Raw genomic sequence first — 24,701 nt, forward strand, 5'->3', positions numbered from 1 at the left:
CAGCGCGCCTCATTGAAGAAATCTACGGGACAGTAAGACTTTTGTACAAAAGGGGGAGGTGTTGTATCGTCTCTGCCTGACCTTTGTCTAGAGACAGGGCAGGCAATACAGGAAGGGGCGGGGACTAAGAGGGAAAGGGAAAGTTAGAAGTTAGCTACAAGTAGACACGATAGAATAAAGACGTGTTCAAATCTACTCACGGCTCCTGTGATTATTAGGGGACAAAAGGTGACAATGATGATGAATTGAAAGCAGAGTTTGCGATGGTCGAAGTCATTAAACCATTTACTATCATCAGACACTAGGATACTGGAGCTACCAATGGTAGTAATTGGAAACGCCTGCACCTTTGGTGGAGTTATTCTGCATCTAAAAACTAGACATCTTGAGTGCAGATTCGTCATCTATTGAACAGCAGAGTCCAATAGCAGTATGATCTAACTAACAAAGCGATCCAGAATACAAGATTCTATACAGAATACAGTCCTGTTATTACTAAAGAGAAATCGACAAACAGATGCATGAAAACGGCTCTACGAATGTTTTAACCAAAGAGGTATTCACATCCGACCTGAACAAAAGGACCTGACCGGTTGTCAGACGTGAACACATCGCTACAGGGTCCAACCATGGGCCCTGCTTCGCGCTCCCTTCCCTCGATTTCCTGCTTATACATAATAGCAGGAGGTGGCGGTAGAAGGCTACATGGTCTGCCTAACACCAGACAAGCCACCACCACCTCTTGCGTGACTGACTTCAGATGCAGCACTAAATACACTACGAACTTAGAAGAAGGGTTGCACCGGCAGACTAACAAGAGGAGGGATCGAACACAAGCTCGTGTGGCTCCACGGCCAATCAGCACTTCGTACTTCTATACGGCGCACTAGGATTGGCTGAGGTGCCTCTCAAGGCTCAAATCCTAGGTCACCTTAAATATTATCAGCACCGCCTACTTCTAGAATATGTTCAGTTGTGGGATTGGTTGTTATTCAACACGGAAGTTCTAACATTACGGCCAAATGACATCCGTTAAAAGATCTGCTACGGGCAACACACAGGAGGCTGAATTCATGGACGATCAGCGTAAGTAGCGATCTATGGTTTCACCAGAACTAAAAGCTTTGATATTATTTTTGTAGCGTTGAAGACTGGACACTGCTCATTCGCGCAGTTTGGTGGCTTCGGGGTAGTCCGAGATTGCGAATCACAGCAAGCTGCAGTTTTGCTCGGGGGATAGAACAGCTTTTTCTATTTTACTGCTAAAAACTACTTCGTTATATATTTTGGAGGGTAGGTGTCTTAGTTGGAGACCAGTTAGATTAGCTCGTGCTTTTAGGTTCAGAAAAAGAGCCAGTCTTTTCAGTCCTATTTATGTCTGTTCTAAATCTACCAAAGTTACAGCCAGGCTCCTCAGGATTTCACAAGATCTGACAAACCCTAATTTTCTATTGAAACATATGGTATTGTGATACTATTTCAATCTAAGGAAACCGCCAATTATTGGACTAAAAGCCAGTGTAGTGGGCTACTACAATTTACGGAAAGATGCTTCTTAGAAAAAGCTTTTTCATGCTTTAAGAGACCTTCTCTTTAAGTAATTTATTGTTATGGTGTACACTTAAAAAAAAGACACTTGCCATTTTTATATACGTTTCGTACAATGTGAACTGTTTTAATGAATCACAGAGTTGATGTCCAGTGTTTCATAATATGTACTGGTGCCAGTTACAGCAGTTGATGGCTAGTGTTTTTGATTTAATTAAGAGATTCAAGGTGACGATGAGAGAGATTCGTGGAAACGTGACATTCGCATTGGTTGCCCCTACGTATGTCAAATTGTCGACAGTCCTGTGGCATTGACATTATCAGACGACTTGACATTTCCATTAAAAAGCTTTCGACTGAATACGAGCTGTCACATACAAAAAATAGGTAGAAAGGATTGTACTGGATCTGATTGTAATCCAAGTGTGTGATCCTATAGAATGCAATTATTTTTGTATTGTGTGTTTCATTAAGAGCGGGACGTTAAACTCGTTAGAAATGCTACAATTCACTAAAATGTTGATTCAATTAGGAAGTATGGAATTACTCTGGATTTAGTGCCCTAGTGCATAAAATAGGTAACTCAAGCAAAACTGGGGATGCATTGTGAATTAGCTGTGCTTACGTTTCACAGTGTTTCTACCTTAATCTTTTATCTCCGGCCCTCTTCCTACTTCAATTATATGGAATAATACATAGCAACCCTTTGAGATGTAATGGTGAAAATATGTGGTAATACAATACAGCGTATATTTTCCACTCTTTCTCCTTTCTTAAAGAGTGCTGTTGTTTTAGACTCTTAGGCTTTGTTTACTGATTTCAAAGAGGGTGTTATGTTTTAAAAAAAAAATATTGCTATGCTTGCACTAACGTGTTTTTTTTTAATCATGTTAATTGCTCATTCTTTGTTTCTCTTCCAGTCAGTTTTATGTGTTTTTTTTGGCACTGTCTTTATGCCATGCTCCCTCGCCAGTAAGTGGAAATATGTGTGACAAATGTGACTTTTGTCTTTACTTAGCTTTCCTGGGAAAACGGAAGCCAGAGTCAGAATGCTGCTAACGTTGCCCTTCAAGAAAAGGTGAAGCACTTTTTTTTTTTTTTAATGAAAATGGCTGACAAAGCTGGAAAGACCACAGCATTTCCTGTGTACATCGAAGTTGAATACGATTATGAGTATGACTCAAAAGGAAAAAAGATTGTTATAAAAGAGGGTGAAAAGTACATTTTGTTGAAAAAGACTAATGATGACTGGTGGCAGGTGAAAAAGGATGAAAATTCGAAACCTTTTTATGTGCCAGCGCAGTATGTTAAAGAAGTAGTGCGCAAAGCACTAATGCCCCCTCCAAAACAGATTGGCTTAATATCAAGCAACACTATCAAACTCATGCCAGGACTACAGCGATCAACTGAAAATGTGAACAAGCCACCAGAGCTCTCAAGTTTTGGAAAGTCCTCTCCTAATCAAACCTCCAATCTGGTTCGTGATGCCAATCAGAATTTTGGGCTGAATACTAGTCCCGGCCAGAATTTAGGCCCAAATACTAGCCCAGGCCAGACACGAGGCCTGAGTTTGGACCTCGTCCAAAATAATGGGAAACTCACTAATGACTTACACTCGCCCAAGACGACCAATCGGAGCCCTTCAGTGGGACACTTCCCACTTCCTGAGTTCATTGAGGTAGAGAAGACAAGTTTCTCGAATGAACCTTCATGTGACTCAGCTGGAGAAGGATCAGAAAAAATCCATCAAGATTCAGAATCTGGTGATGAGCTCAGCAGCAGTTCAACAGAACAGCTGCAGGTAAGATTACAGTTATCTTTTTATTGTTTACTCAGTTATCTCATGTGTTTGGATCAAAACAACAATACACTATAAGCATCTTTTGGATTTCCGTTGTTGTAAATGTCTAAATATAGATTATTTTAATAAGTCTCCCCTATTCCTTTTTGCTTTTTAAATTTACACTCCAAAGGGGACATATGGATTGACTGCATGTGGTAGCTTTTCCACGTTTACTGCTGTAACTGTCATGGGCGCTAGCTTTGGTCTTTCCATTTTAAACTCTAATATGCACATCCCTGTTTATGAATGGGTATGTGGAATGCACAGTGACCTTTTACTTTTTTCCCTGTAATCTATTCTCGTTTTTTAAATTATGCTGATTGTATTTATGATTAGATTGTGTTATAGAGAAACTGAGGTACTTTACTATGTCCCTTTATCTTTTTGTACCATAACCCAGCATTGGGCCTTTTTCGTTCTTGTAAGAAGAAAGTGTGAGAAAGTAATCAAAAATTCCATAATGAGAGTTGACTCTCTTGCGATTCAAAACCAGCTCTTGTGAGGGATCCTAAATTGTGGTAGTTTTCATGTCTCTTATTGAAGTGCTCAAACCAATGCACACAGTGGTTTGTAACAGTCCTAAGAAGCAGTGTTCCCTCCAGTTGATATTCAGAATGTTAACATAACCCACCAGTTGCACCTTTTTCAGCCATTGGGTGCTCCCTTCTACTGTCTTAGATCCTCACCGTTACGTGTACTTAAAGAATTTTCTCTATTCATTCCTAGCCATGGTGTAACAAAGTTTAAGCAGTGTTCAGGGGGTGCTTCAGGTAGTGTGCGTTTTTCAATTTTCTGCAATTGATACCACGTTTAGCTGGAAATGGTGAGCGCTTCTTTTTTGTTGTTGAATATTATGCTGAAAAAAAAAGCAAGGCGAAGCTTGGTTGTCTTGTATTTTCTCTAACCTGCATAATTTACTTTCCAGTATGGATTTTTAAAGATGTCATTTAAATCTTGTCATACCTATGATTAACTTGCTTTCTTAGTATTTTTTATTATAGTTCTGTCCTGGAGGGGAGAGGGGGCGGTGGTGTTGAATCCACAGGTTCAATTTTCAAAGACCTGACAAAATAGACCTACAAAAATGTTCAAGTTATCACTGATTAATTCTACAAATTAGTAACTGGCTCAACCTATTACAAAGTGGTGTGTGTCAATGGGCTTATGAGAGCAGACATTGTAAAACCACCTATTTTCTAATTTGGTGTTTTTAACTCTTCAGAAGTGTACTGCGTGCTCTGACACAATTGTCAAACAGTATCTCCACTTGATTTCTTGGGTCTTATTCCTTTTATTTTGTGGACCAACATTGTTAAATAACCAATCCATAATACTTTAATTTGTGTTTAATTGTGATTCATTCTTTGAAGTTTTTCAACCAGTCGAGTTTCTAAACGTATTGACTGGTTTTGCCTTGGTGTTCATCATAGCAGAAGTCGCCTCCTTCATTGGACACTTTAATGTGATTAATGTCTCCAGCACAATTGGAAACTCGTCCTTGGAATATCAGGCGGCTGCAGAGTTTATGCATCGGTATGCTGATTGATTCCTTACCAGATTCCCTTCACTTTGCCTCTTTAGAGGCCATGCATTGTTAATATTCCTTTTCACTCTAAGTGCTTGAATTATGCTTGTAATATGCAGTTTGCCTTCTGCTTGAACTCCAAAGTAATTTGAACACATTGAATGGTCAGTGTCAACTCATCTAAATTTCTCCGAACTGGGAAGGATGCCTGGCGATACTCTGCTTTACCTAAATATTTATTTTGATTATTCAGCTCTGCACCAGACCGCTTGTTCTGCAGTTGCAGTTTAAATTATTTTTGTCTGTTGGTGGTATAACATTTTTATTAACAACAAAACAAAACTCGGCGCCCACACATCTATTTGTAGTAGTAACTCTAAAATGTAAAGTTTAAGGTAAAATAACGTGTTCTTGTCTTTGCCATTAATATAGAAATGCTGATATTTTGCTTGGAACCGTGCATTTTAGTAATGCATGATTATAAAAGAGACTTATTTGGAGTTTTACGGACGGGTAGTCTGAAAATATCGTGGGTTGCTACCCACCATACTTGAGGTTCTGCTGACTTTTACTGTGATGCACTTGTAATCTGGTGGACTATAAATTCGACATGTTTTTGATGGCGTACCCTGTCCATCATACCCAAAAAATACCTTGAGGTTTTTTGAGGGTCTGTAAAACTACGTGAGAACTGCAGTAGGCAAATTCTGCCCTGCTGCCATTTGAAGCGGCGACATGACGATCACGCACAGATTTCAGCAGCACGTGGATGAAAACACTGAGCTGTTTAACACGCTACATCATGTTATTTATTGAATCTGCCAGTCCCCAGGAAATATCTCTTAAGATGTTGGCACATTTTCCTTTCTCTGCTCTGAGTCATTCATTATATGCAGAGGCCCAAATCTGTACCTTTCTTTGCCTGGTGCTTTTAAATTGGCAGACAGTTTAAAGAAGCTTCGTTTTAACTTCCCAACAGATGGTTGTAAGTTGCTGCTGTATCAAATAAATATTAGATTCATTTTGATAAGTCTATTGCTATTTAAAAAAAAAAAAAATCCGAAACCGTGTTTTTCACCTTCTGAGAGAAGACCTTGACAACCATGTTTGGTGTTTGTTTGTCCAGTTTGTAAGGGTATGTATGGCCTTTTAAGTCCACTTAACGTTCCAACCAATACTACTCTAATAGACCATTGGTAGGGGTTGTTGGTTCCAATAAAGAAACAGTCTAGTGGTTAAACTCTCGACAGTGGAAGCAGGAGACCAGGGTTTGAATATTTACTTCTCAATCTTGACCACACTGAGTAGTGTTGTTAAATTAATGCACCTATCTGTGCTTCACATTCATTATTTGCCAACATTGGTGGCACCGACAAACTGGTTAAATGATAGCTAATTAAAAACTTGGGCATTAATATTCCAGACGTCTGGATGATTTTAGATTACGTGATAATTTGACTCGTTCATAAATTAAACATTTCCCGAAAGGTTGGAGGCTCAAACGGACAGTAGGTTTAGGACTGCGCCTCTTATGACACTCTGCATGTAGTATGAGTGATTCTATCCCAGCCCTGGGGCGAGAAAGCAAAAGACACACAATTGATGGACTAAATGCAGAATAAATTAAAACATTCACCCCAGTCATGAAATCTGGATTAAATCCATCATTCTTTTGCTCACCATGCCACCCCAGATTAGACCGAGCCCTAGCAGAATTTAAAGAAAATAAGCAACCTATCTGGAAATTACCAAATGCTCTGGCGCACTACTGGTCTCTGACCTCACATCTGTGGTGTTGATTGTTGTGTGTTCTGACAGCTGTGCTGATTTCTATTGCCACCCTGATGGGAGTGTCCTTCATTTATGTTAGCGGCGAGGCCTGCTGTCTGTGTTTTCAGTGATTGGATGATTCAAGCAAGGAGGATGCAGCAGGGGTGTAGTCGACGTCGGCTCCTGCATAGCAAGACCCCTAGAACTAGAAATCTGCTTTATTGGCGAAGGTCAGAACAGCATCTGTTGATGTAAGACAGGGACCAATAGGTGTGGTAAGATGAGTTGCAGTGCAGAGTAACATAATTGGGGAACTGTAAAGAACCACTTAAGAATCACTTAAGGTCACCTCTCTACGCCCACCGTGTTGTGTGTCATTTACTTACTTGTTTAAAAAAAAACTGAAAAACAAGTTCTGATGGAGTAGATTAACACAAATGTTGATTAGAATTGGGACAATACCTTAAATCTAATTCAAAGCAGTATTGCAACACCAGTAGTATTGTATTGCTGTTACATAGAGCTTTCCTTTCCCTTTCAAGACCCACTATGCTTTCTGTGTTGTTGATATGGTTGTTCCTAATGGATACTTTGTTCTTGGCTTTTTGACACGCTCTACTTTCTTTTCACACATTTCGATCGGTGGTAGACATACTTTTAGTTTTTCTTAGAATGTTATGTTATTTTTTTAGGTTTAAGCAGAATGCTGTTTAGCTTTATATAGCCCTTGGTAGCCCTTGCTGTTTTTCCTAGTTATGTTTTGGACTCTTACTTTCGTATTCTCTTGGTACTAGAATCCTGTTTAGTGGGGAGATCAGTTGGTTGATCAACCTGCTTCAGCGATCTTTGTGGAGCCAGAAGATTACGGATTCCGATCCAGAAAGGCTGACTCATCTTTCCTTCCTTATGAAATCGACTGAACTAGTACCATTACGTTGGAGAAAACTGATTTAGGCCTGTTGTCGGTGGAGAGAGCTGTTTGTTCACACTGGGTGCTGTAAAAATGCCCTCTGTGTTAATACTCCTAAATTTTTGCAAGATTCCAAGAAGTTTCAACATCAGAAAAGCATAAAGGTACTTTGCTACTTGCCGTTTCTGGTTGGGGGTCATCTCAGACTTGTCGGTTTTTATTTTTTTGTATGTATATTGGGGCCGCTTTATGACAAGGTGATAATGTGATTTAGTAGCCAAGATGCGAACATTTTAATCTGAATACTTGGATCATCCTATCCGCTTTTGCATCTAGGAGTTTCTATTTAAAGTTGCACAATGTAACCGCACTGCACGCTTCATAGTGCTGCACCAATCACATTCTCTCTCCAATTCCGTCACAGGCAGGTTTCTGTAACCTGCTCTCAAATGTCCCTTAAAAATACTTTGCAGAAACTCATGTTCAGATTCTCCTGCGACTATAAAAAAAAAAAAATATAACACACTCTACAGCTTCTTGGAGCTAAGTCTGCACTATATCCAAGTGCTATGAGAAACTAAGATCATATTTGCATAGTGCACCAAGATATTACTAGATCAATATATGCAATTTTGGCGCTTATCAAAAAGCAAGTTGTTTATGTCCTTATATAAGGACCGACAAAGCAGGAGCTGTGAAGTGCTGTGGTTGTACTTTTCCTCATCTCCCATGGTTTAAGGTGGTCTGGTGTAGGACAGCAACATGGTGATGATATAATGCAGATTTTCGCCAGCTTGTAAGTCTCGCCTTCTTGGTACTAACTTAAAAAAATAACATGACTTGCCGGGAAAAAGCTTAAAAAAACATGTGCCGTAAGTGTTCACCCTATACTTGCAATAAAAATTTTACATTTATGAAACAGTCACTTATGTGGCTGTTTTACTAGTTATTCTTTTAAACCAAAGTTGCGCATTGGGTATTATTATTAATAGTTTGTGAAGATGACAAGGTTAAATCGTGAGCTAACCAAGAACTCCTATTGCAGGGAGCTACAGTGTTGCAATGTTAATAAAACATTTTAAAACCGCGACTATAAAAAGAAGATGGAAAGTAAATCACCATCTAAGTGGCACGCGAAGTGCAAGCAAAATAAATTGATACTTGCAGTTAAAATAATAAAAATAAGCATACTTTGAACCAACTTAGTCATTGACGGGAACATTTGTTTTTAGACATTTGAACAATGTTCACAGGCTTTGTGCAGTCATCATTCAAAGTGAAGGTAGCCAATGGCAGTGGGCACTGGGCAGACAGATTACCCAATGCTGTGAGGCGCAACCTGAAAATTAGATTGACAGTTTAACAGACCAATCGATGAAGCCCGCTTTCCAAAAGACTCTCACTGAACTTAGGAATAGTATGATTTACAATTCCAACTCCAGCCTACGTAAAAGTAGGGAAGGTGTTGGAATAGTAAATCACACTATTTCTTAGTCTAGAGTGCCATCCAGCGCAAGTGGTTGTAATGACTTGCGTTGTAAAAACAGCGATGTAAATGTATTGCGATGTTTTAACCGTGTCGTAAAGGTCGTTTTCCAAATAGATATTGTTATTTCACTGTGCCAACTACTCAGTCAGCTTTTTGTTGAGGGGAGCAGACGTGTTTCTAAGATTTGTGGAAACTGATCCGGTAAATAGTTAATCTGATTTAGGTTTTGTTTAGAAGAAGTGTGTGTGTGTGTATATATATATATATATATATATATATATATATATATATATATATATATATATATATATATATATTGTGTACTAATCCTGATACTTTGGACAGTTGTAAGACCAGGGTAGTTGTCGAGACAGATGAGGGCCCTCTTCCCACGATTATCCTTCTCAGCGTTTTAAATGCATTGCCTTTGTGGTGAGATCCCGAAGTCTTCCCTCACATGGTTCAAATCAATTCAATTGAAGTGATGAGAGCAAGTCCATCTTTTGAATTTCCTGTGAGCCCACTGCAGTCACATGCCAGTGTCCAAGCTTTTTCCGTGTTCACTTCTCCTTGTCAAGTTGCTCCTGGTACATTGCCTGAAAGTCATGTGTTTGTCTGACCACTCTTTTGCAGGTGACACAAAGATCTGTGCTTGTGCTGTGATCAAGAGAAACTTGGCTGTAGTATATGCAGACATAATCTGCCTATAAAACCGGAGTCGGCTTGTACTTAATTTACCTTAAATTACTCCTAAGACTTGCCATCTACCAATAACTCCGTCCTCTGCGCCCATATATATTAATAACTTTACCCCTTCTCCAAAACCACTTTTAGCCTGAGTTTTTAAGTCTCTTTGATACCCTAAAAACCCCTTTTCACCGAGAGACTCCTATAGAAAACCCTCACACATATCACAAGGGTTTTATGCTTCTTTAGAAAGTCTAGTCAATAGCAACTGTTTCAGTCCGCATAAACACCAGTTTGCAGAAATGCCAACTGAATAACCCTCAAAGTATAAAATCCAGCTGGTTACCTCATTACAAGACTATACATCCCGTCCTTTTTAAACGTGTTCACTGGCTTTCTACAGAAGCAAAAGTGAAATGTAGTGCCTTATGACTTTAGCGGTCTCTGAGCGGAGTCGCCATGCTGCCGCCCCGCTCCGAGACCGCCAAAGCCTTTAAAGACCGCCCGCTAGAGTACAACTTATTTTTAATCGGGCGTGCAGTGCTTTTGAAAGAGGCACTGCAATGGGAGCGTCCAAGTCAGTTCCTGCAAGGCATGGAATTCAGAAAACTTCTTAAAACCAATCTTTTTACACAGTCTGGCTAGCTACCCCTCTCTACATCTCTCAGTACCACCCAGCGCCAGGAAACCTATGGTGACAGAGCGCTATACAAGTCCCTCTTAAGATAAGATAAGATAAGATGCCCTGCAGGAACTAGGGGTGCATGCACCAGGGGTGTGGAATTTAACAAAATATCTACTTGTCCATGGGGCAGGTTGCTTCATAAATCTACTTGTCCTGTAATAAAATCCACTTGTCCCTTTGGTGCCTTGTAGTGCGGCGACAAATTATGGCTGCAATCTCATTATATAAGAGCTCTGATCTAGCCTTTCTGATTATGCCAGGGCTCATACCATAATAGTGTTTGAATACTTGCAATCCCTTTATGTTGCCATGTTTCCGCAGATCTACATACTGGGGCAGAAGGTAGTAGGACGCAATAGTTCCAGGGTTAGAATGCCCTTTTGAGTCTGTGCAAACCTACTAACTTGCATGTTTTAACAACTCTTATCTAATCTTTTCCCATACTGAGAAATGTTGGAAATGTACTCCTGACAATGGCAGACTTAAACCTTCTTCCAGATTTGGAAAAAAGTGGTTGGAGGGAAAGTGAACTTGCAAACACTCAGATTTTCGCTTAAACAAATCTACACATGCAGATTTGCTCATGCTAAAATGCAGTTCACAAATATTTTCTGGGAGCACTATTTCTTGTCCTACTTCTGTAAATTCTTGGGAATTCACGAAAGCTGTTTAGCTGCACTTTATGCAAGGACATAAACCATGGGTGAACTTTTGAGACTTTCTTTAATAATTGGGCCCCTAATTTGGTCTGGTGTTGACCATGACCTTTTGCTTTTTATTAAAATTCTCTTTCTCTCTCTTCCTCTCCCTCTCTCCTGTTTCACTGTGAGTGACCACATTCTGCTCTTTCACAAGGAGCATATCGGCACACAAAGTAGTTTTGTTAAGTGCCAGTAACTACTGTGGCAGTGATTGGCAGCTCTAGAGGACATACTGTCGAACAACTCCTCATGTAAATTAATAACACGCATCTATAGGAATACACAAAATACAACACCAATAATACACACAAATTCAAGGTTGCAGTGGGAGGTGGAGGCTGGCATTAGTATTACCGAGAAGCAGTGGACGTTCTGCTGCATTCAACTAGAACACTTATCGCCTAACTATAGACTGCAATATTTACAACAAGGGGTGGTGAGGGACAGAGTCTCTGAATTAAGCAGAAAGCTCTCACCCAGTCAAGAGATCAGGGCTAGATCCAACACCGTTTTTTAGCTCACTGCACCATCCCAGTTTCAGAACCTGGCTGTATGCAAATTAGTCTGTTCCTGTCCCAGTGCATGATGGGAACAGGGCAAACCAAACTACAACAGCCAATTCTTACACTGGGAAGGAAACAAGCTCCCGGGGACCGGTTTCTGGCATTACAGCCGTCTTCGGCCCGGTTTGCTTGAATCCTGATGGTGCAATGAGCAAGGGTCTCACATCTGAGAATACCCTTCCACGCTTAGGGTGGACAAAAATATTTACAACAAGGGGTGGTGAGGGACAGAGTCTCTGAATTAAGCAGAAAGCTCTCACCCAGTCAAGAGATCAGGGCTAGATCCAACACCGTTTTTTAGCTCACTGCACCATCCCAGTTTCAGAACCTGGCTGTATGCAAATTAGTCTGTTCCTGTCCCAGTGCATGATGGGAACAGGGCAAACCAAACTACAACAGCCAATTCTTACACTGGGAAGGAAACAAGCTCCCGGGGACCGGTTTCTGGCATTACAGCCGTCTTCGGCCCGGTTTGCTTGAATCCTGATGGTGCAATGAGCAAGGGTCTCACATCTGAGAATACCCTTCCACGCTTAGGGTGGACAAAAATATTTACAACAAGGGGTGGTGAGGGACAGAGTCTCTGAATTAAGCAGAAAGCTCTCACCCAGTCAAGAGATCAGGGCTAGATCCAACACCGTTTTTTAGCTCACTGCACCATCCCAGTTTCAGAACCTGGCTGTATGCAAATTAGTCTGTTCCTGTCCCAGTGCATGATGGGAACAGGGCAAACCAAACTACAACAGCCAATTCTTACACTGGGAAGGAAACAAGCTCCCGGGGACCGGTTTCTGGCATTACAGCCGTCTTCGGCCCGGTTTGCTTGAATCCTGATGGTGCAATGAGCAAGGGTCTCACATCTGAGAATACCCTTCCACGCTTAGGGTGGACAAAAATATTTACAACAAGGGGTGGTGAGGGACAGAGTCTCTGAATTAAGCAGAAAGCTCTCACCCAGTCAAGAGATCAGGGCTAGATCCAACACCGTTTTTTAGCTCACTGCACCATCCCAGTTTCAGAACCTGGCTGTATGCAAATTAGTCTGTTCCTGTCCCAGTGCATGATGGGAACAGGGCAAACCAAACTACAACAGCCAATTCTTACACTGGGAAGGAAACAAGCTCCCGGGGACCGGTTTCTGGCATTACAGCCGTCTTCGGCCCGGTTTGCTTGAATCCTGATGGTGCAATGAGCAAGGGTCTCACATCTGAGAATACCCTTCCACGCTTAGGGTGGACAAAAATATTTACAACAAGGGGTGGTGAGGGACAGAGTCTCTGAATTAAGCAGAAAGCTCTCACCCAGTCAAGAGATCAGGGCTAGATCCAACACCGTTTTTTAGCTCACTGCACCATCCCAGTTTCAGAACCTGGCTGTATGCAAATTAGTCTGTTCCTGTCCCAGTGCATGATGGGAACAGGGCAAACCAAACTACAACAGCCAATTCTTACACTGGGAAGGAAACAAGCTCCCGGGGACCGGTTTCTGGCATTACAGCCGTCTTCGGCCCGGTTTGCTTGAATCCTGATGGTGCAATGAGCAAGGGTCTCACATCTGAGAATACCCTTCCACGCTTAGGGTGGACAAAAATATTTACAACAAGGGGTGGTGAGGGACAGAGTCTCTGAATTAAGCAGAAAGCTCTCACCCAGTCAAGAGATCAGGGCTAGATCCAACACCGTTTTTTAGCTCACTGCACCATCCCAGTTTCAGAACCTGGCTGTATGCAAATTAGTCTGTTCCTGTCCCAGTGCATGATGGGAACAGGGCAAACCAAACTACAACAGCCAATTCTTACACTGGGAAGGAAACAAGCTCCCGGGGACCGGTTTCTGGCATTACAGCCGTCTTCGGCCCGGTTTGCTTGAATCCTGATGGTGCAATGAGCAAGGGTCTCACATCTGAGAATACCCTTCCACGCTTAGGGTGGACAAAAATATTTACAACAAGGGGTGGTGAGGGACAGAGTCTCTGAATTAAGCAGAAAGCTCTCACCCAGTCAAGAGATCAGGGCTAGATCCAACACCGTTTTTTAGCTCACTGCACCATCCCAGTTTCAGAACCTGGCTGTATGCAAATTAGTCTGTTCCTGTCCCAGTGCATGATGGGAACAGGGCAAACCAAACTACAACAGCCAATTCTTACACTGGGAAGGAAACAAGCTCCCGGGGACCGGTTTCTGGCATTACAGCCGTCTTCGGCCCGGTTTGCTTGAATCCTGATGGTGCAATGAGCAAGGGTCTCACATCTGAGAATACCCTTCCACGCTTAGGGTGGACAAAAATATTTACAACAAGGGGTGGTGAGGGACAGAGTCTCTGAATTAAGCAGAAAGCTCTCACCCAGTCAAGAGATCAGGGCTAGATCCAACACCGTTTTTTAGCTCACTGCACCATCCCAGTTTCAGAACCTGGCTGTATGCAAATTAGTCTGTTCCTGTCCCAGTGCATGATGGGAACAGGGCAAACCAAACTACAACAGCCAATTCTTACACTGGGAAGGAAACAAGCTCCCGGGGACCGGTTTCTGGCATTACAGCCGTCTTCGGCCCGGTTTGCTTGAATCCTGATGGTGCAATGAGCAAGGGTCTCACATCTGAGAATACCCTTCCACGCTTAGGGTGGACAAAAATATTTACAACAAGGGGTGGTGAGGGACAGAGTCTCTGAATTAAGCAGAAAGCTCTCACCCAGTCAAGAGATCAGGGCTAGATCCAACACCGTTTTTTAGCTCACTGCACCATCCCAGTTTCAGAACCTGGCTGTATGCAGAAACCGGTCCCCGGTAGCTTGTCTCCTTTCTGGTAAAGAATTGGCTTGGTAGTTTAGTCTGCCCTGTTCCCATGATGCACTGGGCCAGGGACAGACTGATTTGCATATAGCCAGGTTCTGAGCTGGGATGGGGCAGTGAGATAAATAACGGTGATGGATCAAGCCCTGATCTTTGGACTGGGTAAGAGTGGTCTGCTCAATTCAGACACTCTGTTCATCACCACCCCCTTTTGTAAATCGATTTTGCCCACTATAGGTGTGGCAGGGTATACTCAGACATGAGTCCCTTTCTCACTGCTCCATCAGGATTCAAGCAAGCCGGGCCGAAGAGGCTGTAATGCCAGAAACCGGTCCCCGGTAGCTTGTCTCCTTTCTGGTAAAGAATTGGCTTGGTAGTTTAGTCTGCCCTGTTCCCATGATGCACTGGGCCAGGGACAGACTGATTTGCATATAGCCAGGTTCTGAGCTGGGATGGGGCAGTGAGATAAATAACGGTGATGGATCAAGCCCTGATCTTTGGACTGGGTAAGAGTGGTCTGCTCAATTCAGACACTCTGTTCATCACCACCCCCTTTTGTAAATCGATTTTGCCCACTATAGGTGTGGCAGGGTATACTCAGACATGAGTCCCTTTCTCACTGCTCCATCAGGATTCAAGCAAGCCGGGCCGAAGAGGCTGAAATGCCAGAAACCGGTCCCCGGTAGCTTGTCTCCTTTCTGGTAAAGAATTGGCTTGGTAGTTTAGTCTGCCCTGTTCCCATGATGCACTGGGCCAGGGACAGACTGATTTGCATATAGCCAGGTTCTGAGCTGGGATGGGGCAGTGAGATAAATAACGGTGATGGATCAAGCCCTGATCTTTGGACTGGGTAAGAGTGGTCTGCTCAATTCAGACACTCTGTTCATCACCACCCCCTTTTGTAAATCGATTTTGCCCACTATAGGTGTGGCAGGGTATACTCAGACATGAGTCCCTTTCTCACTGCTCCATCAGGATTCAAGCAAGCCGGGCCGAAGAGGCTGAAATGCCAGAAACCGGTCCCCGGTAGCTTGTCTCCTTTCTGGTAAAGAATTGGCTTGGTAGTTTAGTCTGCCCTGTTCCCATGATGCACTGGGCCAGGGACAGACTGATTTGCATATAGCCAGGTTCTGAGCTGGGATGGGGCAGTGAGATAAATAACGGTGATGGATCAAGCCCTGATCTTTGGACTGGGTAAGAGTGGTCTGCTCAATTCAGACACTCTGTTCATCACCACCCCCTTTTGTAAATCGATTTTGCCCACTATAGGTGTGGCAGGGTATACTCAGACATGAGTCCCTTTCTCACTGCTCCATCAGGATTCAAGCAAGCCGGGCCGAAGAGGCTGAAATGCCAGAAACCGGTCCCCGGTAGCTTGTCTCCTTTCTGGTAAAGAATTGGCTTGGTAGTTTAGTCTGCCCTGTTCCCATGATGCACTGGGCCAGGGACAGACTGATTTGCATATAGCCAGGTTCTGAGCTGGGATGGGGCAGTGAGATAAATAACGGTGATGGATCAAGCCCTGATCTTTGGACTGGGTAAGAGTGGTCTGCTCAATTCAGACACTCTGTTCATCACCACCCCCTTTTGTATAACTATAGACTGCGGCTGATACATTTTAACTATATCAGGCGTCTCCAACCTTTTCTGTAGTGAGAGCTACTTCTGATCAGTGAAAATCGTAGTGAGCTACTAAAGGTTAAACAACTGGCAATTTTTTGCGAGAGACCCTCCCCACGCCCAGCGTCATTGACTTTAAGGCTGTGTCACACCTCATCATCCACTGCACTGTGTCCCATAACATGATAACTGCATCTTGGTGTTCATCAGTCAAGACATGGAAACACTTCCCACACAGGATCAGAAACCTAAGAAAACACTTGCAACCACCCACACTACACATGCCATAGCTTGCTCTCCATGTAGGTAATACTTCAGTGACATACAATGGGTTAGTAAGCACTATGAAAATGCTGCAACAAAATTCCTCTCTTTGTTTCTTTATCAAATAAATAAGGTGAGAAAAGCTATGCTACAAATGAATACATATGATTTTCCTTCATGTCTGGGACGTTGCAGACTATTAAAACCATAAATGTCCGTTTTTTGAAAGGTTGGAAACCTAGTTTCATTTATTTTTAAATGGCAATGCATGCATGCTGGTCATGTAATGGTTCCATAGCAGCATACTCGGTGAATTAATGTACCTGCTGCAAAAATGTGCATATGTGTTAATGCGCCTGCTGCAGAGGTAGGCATGCAACCTTCAAACCCAGTTTGAAAGGTCAAGAAGAGGTTAGTGCGCTTGCTGCAGAGCACCAGATGTAACTCACAGGGTACCAGTTCGGTTCTTGCTGCAGTATGATAGTTCGATAGGGTAACGCAGGGCACCTCTCTACCTGCAGATCAGTTTCCTAGAATATACATTAGAGATCAATGCACCTCTTTCACTAATCTACGTTAACCTATTGCTCAATAGTTCCAATGAAAGTAAGATAGATCAGGGGATTAAAGCACCGGTTACGAAGTGCTGCAGGTCCCAGTCTCCATTAATTACCTCACAATCGAGATCTGTGAGGCATCCTGCAGGACAGAGGCTTCAATCCTGAGAAGAGCGCTCAGGTCAATCTTACTAAGTTTGCTCATGGGGCAGAGCACCTGCTGCGGCTGTCGGGAACAGGGTCTTGAGACTTTTCCAGTTGTTCTAATCTGCGTGATCGGATGACGCATTTCAAGGTTACAAACAGTGGCTGTAGGCCTGTTCCCAAGATTTGTTTGTCCTTCTCTGAAAGCACTGCTAATTAATTTTCTGTTTGTGATTACACCCACTTTCTGCATTCTCCATGCCTATCTCTCTGTGTACGGGCTGATCAACTTTTCATTAATCATCTATTTACTGACAAAGAAAGCAGGTTAAATGACATCTCTGAGAATGCATTTCTTCACTTCTGCCTCTCATGCACTCAACTGCTCGTCGCTGGGGCTGGCCTCTCTGTGGCTGGGGCTGCCTGTTGTCTGACAAGGCACTCAGTAACCAGAAACGGGAACAATAAATGCATTATTTTATTTATTATCTGATTATGCCTAATAAATTCCCATAAATAAAGAGTCACAAGACCACTAATCAATTGTATTTCAGCTAGAGGACAGCAAGGGGAATAGCTATCCGTAAGAGCATTTTGACTATCAATCATAGTGCTTTTTCCGACGGGCTTGTTTCTTGAATTAAAAATACAACATCTTTGAATCCGCAGCAATTGGAAGTTGGCCCTTTGCTGAATTGGGCAGCAGAGTTATTAAACATAAAACTGAACATTTGCTGAAATGTTATGATTAAAGCCCTGGATTAAAGTTATTGATGCATGTTTTTCAGCAGCACAAAGAGGATAGTGCTCCCCGCAGCTCATGTTTGGTCTTGCTATTATTAGTATCTTAATTAGGTATTGCAGAATCATTCAAACTAGGCAGCGTTTCACTCCAACTTTTTATTTTGTCGGGAGAAGTATTGCTTGTATAGCTACGCACGTTCAAAAGAAAGGGTCTTAAATGCACTGAGCTGCATTAACATACTATGGAGCTACTGGAGTTCGCTTACCAATCTGCTGCTGTGGTCCGCTCCGCGCAGGATAGTAAGGCAGCTGCTGCGATTCTCGGAAGGGGCAGAGTAGATCAATAGTGCTTGCGCCACCTGCATTACAGCTGTCCGGGGTTCCGCCACGATTATCTGCGCCCATGTCTTGCAGGATATACAGTGCGGTACCAGCCTGGAAATGGCAGGTCACGTGATTCCTGCTTGTTCGGGAGTTCAGGAAGAACGTCATGTTCTTCTGCCCGCCCCACTCCAGCTAAGCTCTGTTTCAGCCAATCTGAGCTGCTGGTTTGGGTGCAGGCAGGCAAGCACTCATCAAAGGCCTACAAAGAGAAGGAAAGGATAATAGACGCCAGAGCTCAGGGTGAGGCCATAATTATTAAATACCGGCGCGAGCTACTCCTAGGGGGCCGACGAGCTACCGGTAGCTCGCGATCGACCGGTTGGCGACCCCTGAACTATATACACAGGACATACCGCAAACCTAGACAGCTATTTAAAATGGGATTGCAGGCTGATGCGACTTGCTGGAGATGTGGAGAGCGGGAGGCTACATTTTTCCATCTAACATGGGTGTGTGGACCGGTGCATAGATTTTGGGTGACAGTCTTCCAAAAAATAGGGCAGATAGTGGGAATGACGCTGGCCCCGGATCCAATTATGGCCCTACTGGGATTTGTGATGGGCGTGCCTAGTGAATCCCGGAAGTTGGTGGCTCTTTTCTTACTGCTAGCTAAGCGGCAAATAGCGATCCACTGGAAGCAGAAAGCTCCGCAAAAAATATCATGCTGGGTGGGATCAGCTGTGTACTGTAAGGATCAGTTGACTGCGTACTGGGATATAATGCCACAGCGTTCACGACCAGTGGATATATGGCCGCCTCTGGTGGAATGGCTTGCAGGTGCGGAAGAAAATGAGTGACTGAGGATACGAGTGAGGGCTGAAACGTTACGTAGTGTGGTTGGAAATGGGATACGACGGGTGGTCGGAGTGCGGTATAGCAGTGACTGCCCCACAACGGAAAGAGCTTGGATGGTTGGATGTGGTGTCTCGTCAGCAGAGGTGATATGATGGCTCGTCTGTGATATGTGTGATGTTGGAGTGTAGAGAGTGAAAAGCCAAGGAATAAAATAGACATTGTAAGAGCGACACGTGGACACCTGTTCCGGTAACTGACCGGGGTTCTGGGATGATCGCCTACCATTGTTTTGTTGATTTTAAAGTTACGTATAAATCTCGAAACTTTGCACGAGTGTACGGAAATTGTTATGCGCTAGCGGTGCGCCGCTACATAAACATGCTGCCTGCCTCCGGGTTGTTGGCTGAATAGCAGTGTACACCTTGATGAATATAATAAAGGTTTTTGAAAATTTAAAAAAAAAAAAACTACTGTGGCAGTGTGTGCTTTGAGCCCAAAAGCAATTTTTTCTTTTGCCTATGCATGTTATAATGGTGAGGGCCCGGCAGCTCCCGCACCAATAAGGTTTTACAAAAACCATGACAAAACAATTCACACGTTGACAAAACTAAATAGCTGACCACCAAATTCAGACCCTGCTGGCTTTGCCAGTGCTTGTTTTTTTTTGTTTTCCTTAATCCTATTGAAACTGGTTACACTGATTTTTCCATTATGAATATTTTTGGGAAAAACTAGCATGCATCAACACATGTTACTCAATGATGCTGCAAAAAAATGGTACTTGAAATTTTACAGTAGTTTAGCTACATGTTTTTTTTCCTGCCTTCATTTTTTTAATGAACATTTTATTTTAAAAGCAAAGAATCATCCATCTTGCTTTCAAGCTTCTACAGATATTTGCATCAAATTAGAGAGCATTCTGGGAGCATTATACTTTGCCTCATATTGCTAAAATTTGAAAACGTGTGTACACCTTTTTATACTGGAACTATTGTCAGTAGTGCAGTCAGAGCTTACATCATTTACTTAGAGCGCTCACCCTAATAATAAAGGCTTTCAATGAATGAACCATAAATACAAGTTTGAACAGCATTAACATATGGACAAAAATATTATCTTAACTGCCGAACATGCCGTTCCCTGATCCATAATGTGGTACTGCACACTAGCAGCCAAATGGTTTGTGCTGCAGGGGACTAGGCCTACTTGTCTCAAGGACAAAATACACATGAAAACCTTTTGCCCTTGACCCCAAGCAATATGTCCTGAATGTTGGGCTATAGGAATTCCACATCCCTGATGCACACAGTGGGACACACCATGTGCCCCCCCCCCTGCATGCACCCCATGGTGCAGAGACACAAGGGGGCCCTGTAGGGCTGCCTTCGTTTCCTCAACGCCACACTTTTCGTGGCGGTTACATCGTAAAATAAAATGCAGGTCACGAAATATCAGTGCACATTTTGCAACCTGTATATTAGTACATCTGGCCCTTTGTGATAGTGACATGCTACATGAGATTATCAAATTATAAATTGATGGTGGTAGAAACTACAAGCTTTGGGCAATCTTGTCAAGGGCAACCATATTAAATTACCGTGGACTTAATTTTTAAGTCTTCTGTTTGACTTAAACCAATTGTCAAAATATCTAAAAATGTATTTGCATGTTTAATGCAGCTGTATGCTTAGCAAACTTTTAGAATGTTTTACTTTTTTAAAGAACCTGTTGAGCTGGAAGTAGAGGAGAAGTACGTCTCAACGGCAAACCAAAATATCTTGGATTCTTATTTATGTCGTTTCGAGGTTGGGTTTCAGGCCACCTTCCACTCAACTTCCTCGTGGTATCAATAACTCGATGTGGCGGCAGGCCACCGGCGTTAGCTGAATGAGGAACCCACAGAGTAAGCTATTTTTAATCCGCTTTCCTCCAAAACAAAAGAAACGTTTTTCACATTTTACATGAGAAAACTGTACTTGGCTCATGAAAACCGAACTGTGCAACGGCTAGGCTCTGAATAGTTGAACACTTAGATCTTTAGTTTATAAATCAATTTGCATAAAAATTATCCTGTCGCAGTAGTATCCACAAAAGCTGTTTGCTTGTGACAGATGACGTAACAAGCAGAGCAGTTCTGATTTGGAGGAGGAGGGGGGGTCCTCACAACAATGTATGTCCTTTAGCTTTCCTTGTGCCGAGGTCCCAGCTGACGTTATAAACGATTTTGTTCTAGATTACATTAAAAAAAACCTTTAAAAAACGGTTTATATATTACATGGTCGCCATTCAGTTGTTTCATATCCTCCGCACTATTGCAGAGGATTACCGATGGCGATCCTTAATGGCGTTTTATTTTTAAACGGTGAGGTAATTTCCCCGCCCCTGTGCATATGTTTAATCCAATTAAAGACAATTAAAATATTTGACATTGCTGTGGGCGGGAGGGTTAAGTGAGTGGCATTAATGATGTCACCGTTGCCACGCTTGCAGACAGCGCAGTAATACAAGTGACAGCCTTTGCCTTAGCAGCAGCCCCCATGCTTTTTATTTTTTATAATTCTCTCAATAATCTTCATTGTTTGGCAGGAATCAGCTGTGAGAAATGAATGCTTTTAGAAAGCCCCCTTTCTTGTCCTCTGTGTGTAGCCAGAACATGAAGTTCTAGGCTTGCACGCACGAAGCAAGACCAATTCATGTCGTTTATTTCTGTGACATTTCCCATTCATTTTTAGTTATTAAAAGGAATCGAACTTGCAGCGATTCGTTTCATTCAGCTTAAATACAGTTGGAAATCATTTTGAGCATTTTTTGTTTGATATTTTAGTTGATTATAGACTGTGTGATATGCAGTTCAATTATGAATATGTTAATTATTGGGCAATATATCTTTTTTTCCTGATGGAGGTAGCCAGTCTCGAATTGAAATGTCATTTTAGAGTTGCACTGCGTTGTTCCGTAGAACAATTAAAAACTGTACTATTAACTAATATTTTTCCTTTTTCAGTAATGAAGCACTTTTGCATACATTTTCTTTCTTCGCCCTTGTGAAAGTGTGACTAAAGAAAGCCTGCAGCTCCCATTCAGGAAGATTGAAGCACAATGGGGCCGTTACACACTGACACTTTGTATGTTCATCATCTGAGATTGCAATGCTTTTCTCATGATGTCATCCTCTTTTGTGGTGTTTTCTAGTGGCATTCCCTCCTTCAGACGGGCCCTGCAGTTTTTAATATTCCACTGGTGTCTAGCCACTGCACCCCCAGTTAAAGGACACTTGCCATACGCCTTGCAGTGTCCTCATAGTGCGCCCGGGAAATATCGTCATTCGTTCCAGTAACCTACTTAAGTCGGTAACTTTTAGACCTAATGGACTACTCTCCCGCAAAAAGTCTTCCATGTCTGCTGTGTGTTGCCTTTATGGGGTTTGGTATCTGTTTGTGCTTTTCCACAGTCTCTAGACGAGATTCTGTGCCTCAACTGAATGATGAACATGGTGTCCTATTTAAGTGTGATTCCTTGTATTGGAGAAGCATTTGTTTAGTTAAGAAACCTCTTTCTTTATTTTATGTCCAGCTTGAACCCTTGCATGCTTGTAATAGTGATCTACTTGCATTTTGCTTGTGACTTTTGCTTGCATTCCAAAGAGCTTTGCAAACAGAAAGTTCTTGTTAGTAAAGAGAGCTAAATGCTTAGATCCAGATTGTAAATGTATGTGCACAGATCAGATCCCCCTGCTTGGTTTGTTTCTTGTGAGATCCACAGAAGCGACATTGTGGTAATACAGGATTTGGAGGACGGTTTTGTTTCTGTTCACGTGCAGTTGGTTCTCACTGGGCCCTGCATTCTTGCAGGGATCTAACCTGTGACTCAAGGATTGCATAAATCCGATTATTAGGGCTTTTGGTACTGGGTCTTTTATTTTTCTCTCTTTACAAGTAGCTCTGTACATGTGGATTCCACATTTTGGTTATTTAATGTACTTTATACTATTGACGGGGACATGTTATGAACTGCACTAGAAAAAGCACGCTTTAGTTCCTGCAGACGTGATGTAGAGCGCTGCCATCATTGTAGAGTCTAAAACGAGTATTGTATCCCTCATTGTGATTATTCTACAGCTATTCTCCTTAGATATTATTGCCACTGAAGTGTCTTGAAGATTTGGCTACACAAACATTTAATCCTTTTTTTAATTTTGATTTTCAGAGTGCCATTTTGCCGCTATTAATTCTGCTTGACCGGATCACAGTTTACAGTTCTATTTTGCTTAAATACTGTTCTTCCTTAGATACACGAAGAGTTAAAATTGTTATCACTCAGTTGGATATATTTATGGGAGCCCCCATCTCCATTTGATAGATAAAGTGAACACCAACCGCTTTGGTCCAGGATGCATACTTTCGAAGCCCTTAGCTGCTAGAAAGTTACCTATATTATGTAAGCGTGCCTGTGGGCTGATTTTATTTTTGTATGCCATGTCTAGTTTTAAGATCTATGATATTTATTCATACATTTATTTATTGAATTTATATATATATAGTCCAACCACAAGCTCAGATTGAAACAAGAGAAAACATTTTACTCCTGCCCTTGTCGAGAGAGCATTTTGAACTTTTTCTACGGGGAAAGGCTCTGGAGAGTAGTTAGTGAATACCTCTAGCCTGGCAAGTTCATGTACCTGTGTTGATTAGCTCTCACCAAAATCTTTATGCTAGTAAATCCTTTTATGAGCATAAAACCAACTTTTGCATGCCAAGGCTGAACTTCCATGCATAAAGAGGTTGTGAATCGAGCCTGTAACATTTTGGCTCTGACAAGACTTCGCTAAGTTCATTTAGTTGTCTGGGTGTAGGCTCACAAACAAGAAAGGTGACGAACATTGAGATGAAAGGATTTGCTTCTAAATTACAAAATGTGGTCAAGTGGGAGGAGGCGTGATCATGAACGGTTTTGTTGCTCCTTATTTAGTAACCTTGGCATTGTGTTCAAATAAAATCCAGTATCAAGCATAGTGACCTTGTCTGTGAATGTTCAAAGATCTGACATACAGTGCTCTGGTGTGTTCGAAGTATGAGAAATGCGGCATAAACAGAGCCTTGATAACATTCTAACCATGACATAATTTGGGTATTATCAAAGCTGTGACCTGAGAGAACTCAGTCATAATTTGTAACCTCACTGCATGGCACCAAATTGCACAAATTGATTTTTATACACAACAGGTAGATTTCTCAAGCTTTCAGTCCCTTAGACCAGTATATTTTATAATATTTTACATCCCTGATTTCCTATGGAAGTCTCAAAAATAACTTCAGTTGCTTTGGCTGACTCCTATTTTATGTAGGAAACCCACCTCACTATATAGTCCACCACAATAAAGTACACTGTGCAGAGAGGTCGGAGAGATCCTTATTGGTTTAGAGAAGCAAAAGTAGAAAATACTAACACTCTATTTTGTGGTAGTGTGGGCGGCAGTTTGATAATTATCAGAGGGTAGTGCTAAGCATTTGAAGTACTTACAGAGGCAATAAATTATAAACACACTCAATGAATGAAGTTGAGACCAAATTAGAAAAACAGTACTTCTTTTTATATAAATATTTAGGCCAAGAACTTTGGGTACAAAGTAGATACTTTTTGCAATATGATAAAATCACAATAAATGTAATAATTACAGTTGTG

At 42.1% G+C, this 24,701-nt stretch overlaps 1 protein-coding gene across 4 annotated transcripts in view; it reads left to right on the top strand.

Annotated features, from left to right (window-relative positions):
* The first annotated feature begins 994 nt into the window (after nucleotides 1-994).
* Nucleotides 995-24,701, top strand: part of ARHGAP12 (Rho GTPase activating protein 12) — a 315,652-nt gene continuing 291,945 nt past the window's right edge. For 3 of the 4 annotated variants that reach the window (XM_086941551.1, XM_086941552.1, XM_086941554.1), the window contains exons 1-2: nucleotides 1,001-1,086; nucleotides 2,567-3,349. In XM_086941551.1, coding sequence (XP_086797677.1) covers nucleotides 2,651-3,349 — 699 coding nt within the window. In that variant the 5' untranslated portion in view covers nucleotides 1,001-1,086; nucleotides 2,567-2,650. Of the gene's footprint in view, nucleotides 1,087-2,566; nucleotides 3,350-24,701 lie in introns of all 4 variants that reach the window. The other variant, XM_086941553.1, reaches the window with a different exon arrangement.

This window comes from Lissotriton vulgaris, chromosome 10, assembly GCF_964263255.1.
Source record: "Lissotriton vulgaris chromosome 10, aLisVul1.2, whole genome shotgun sequence".
Taxonomy (NCBI): domain Eukaryota; kingdom Metazoa; phylum Chordata; class Amphibia; order Caudata; family Salamandridae; genus Lissotriton; species Lissotriton vulgaris.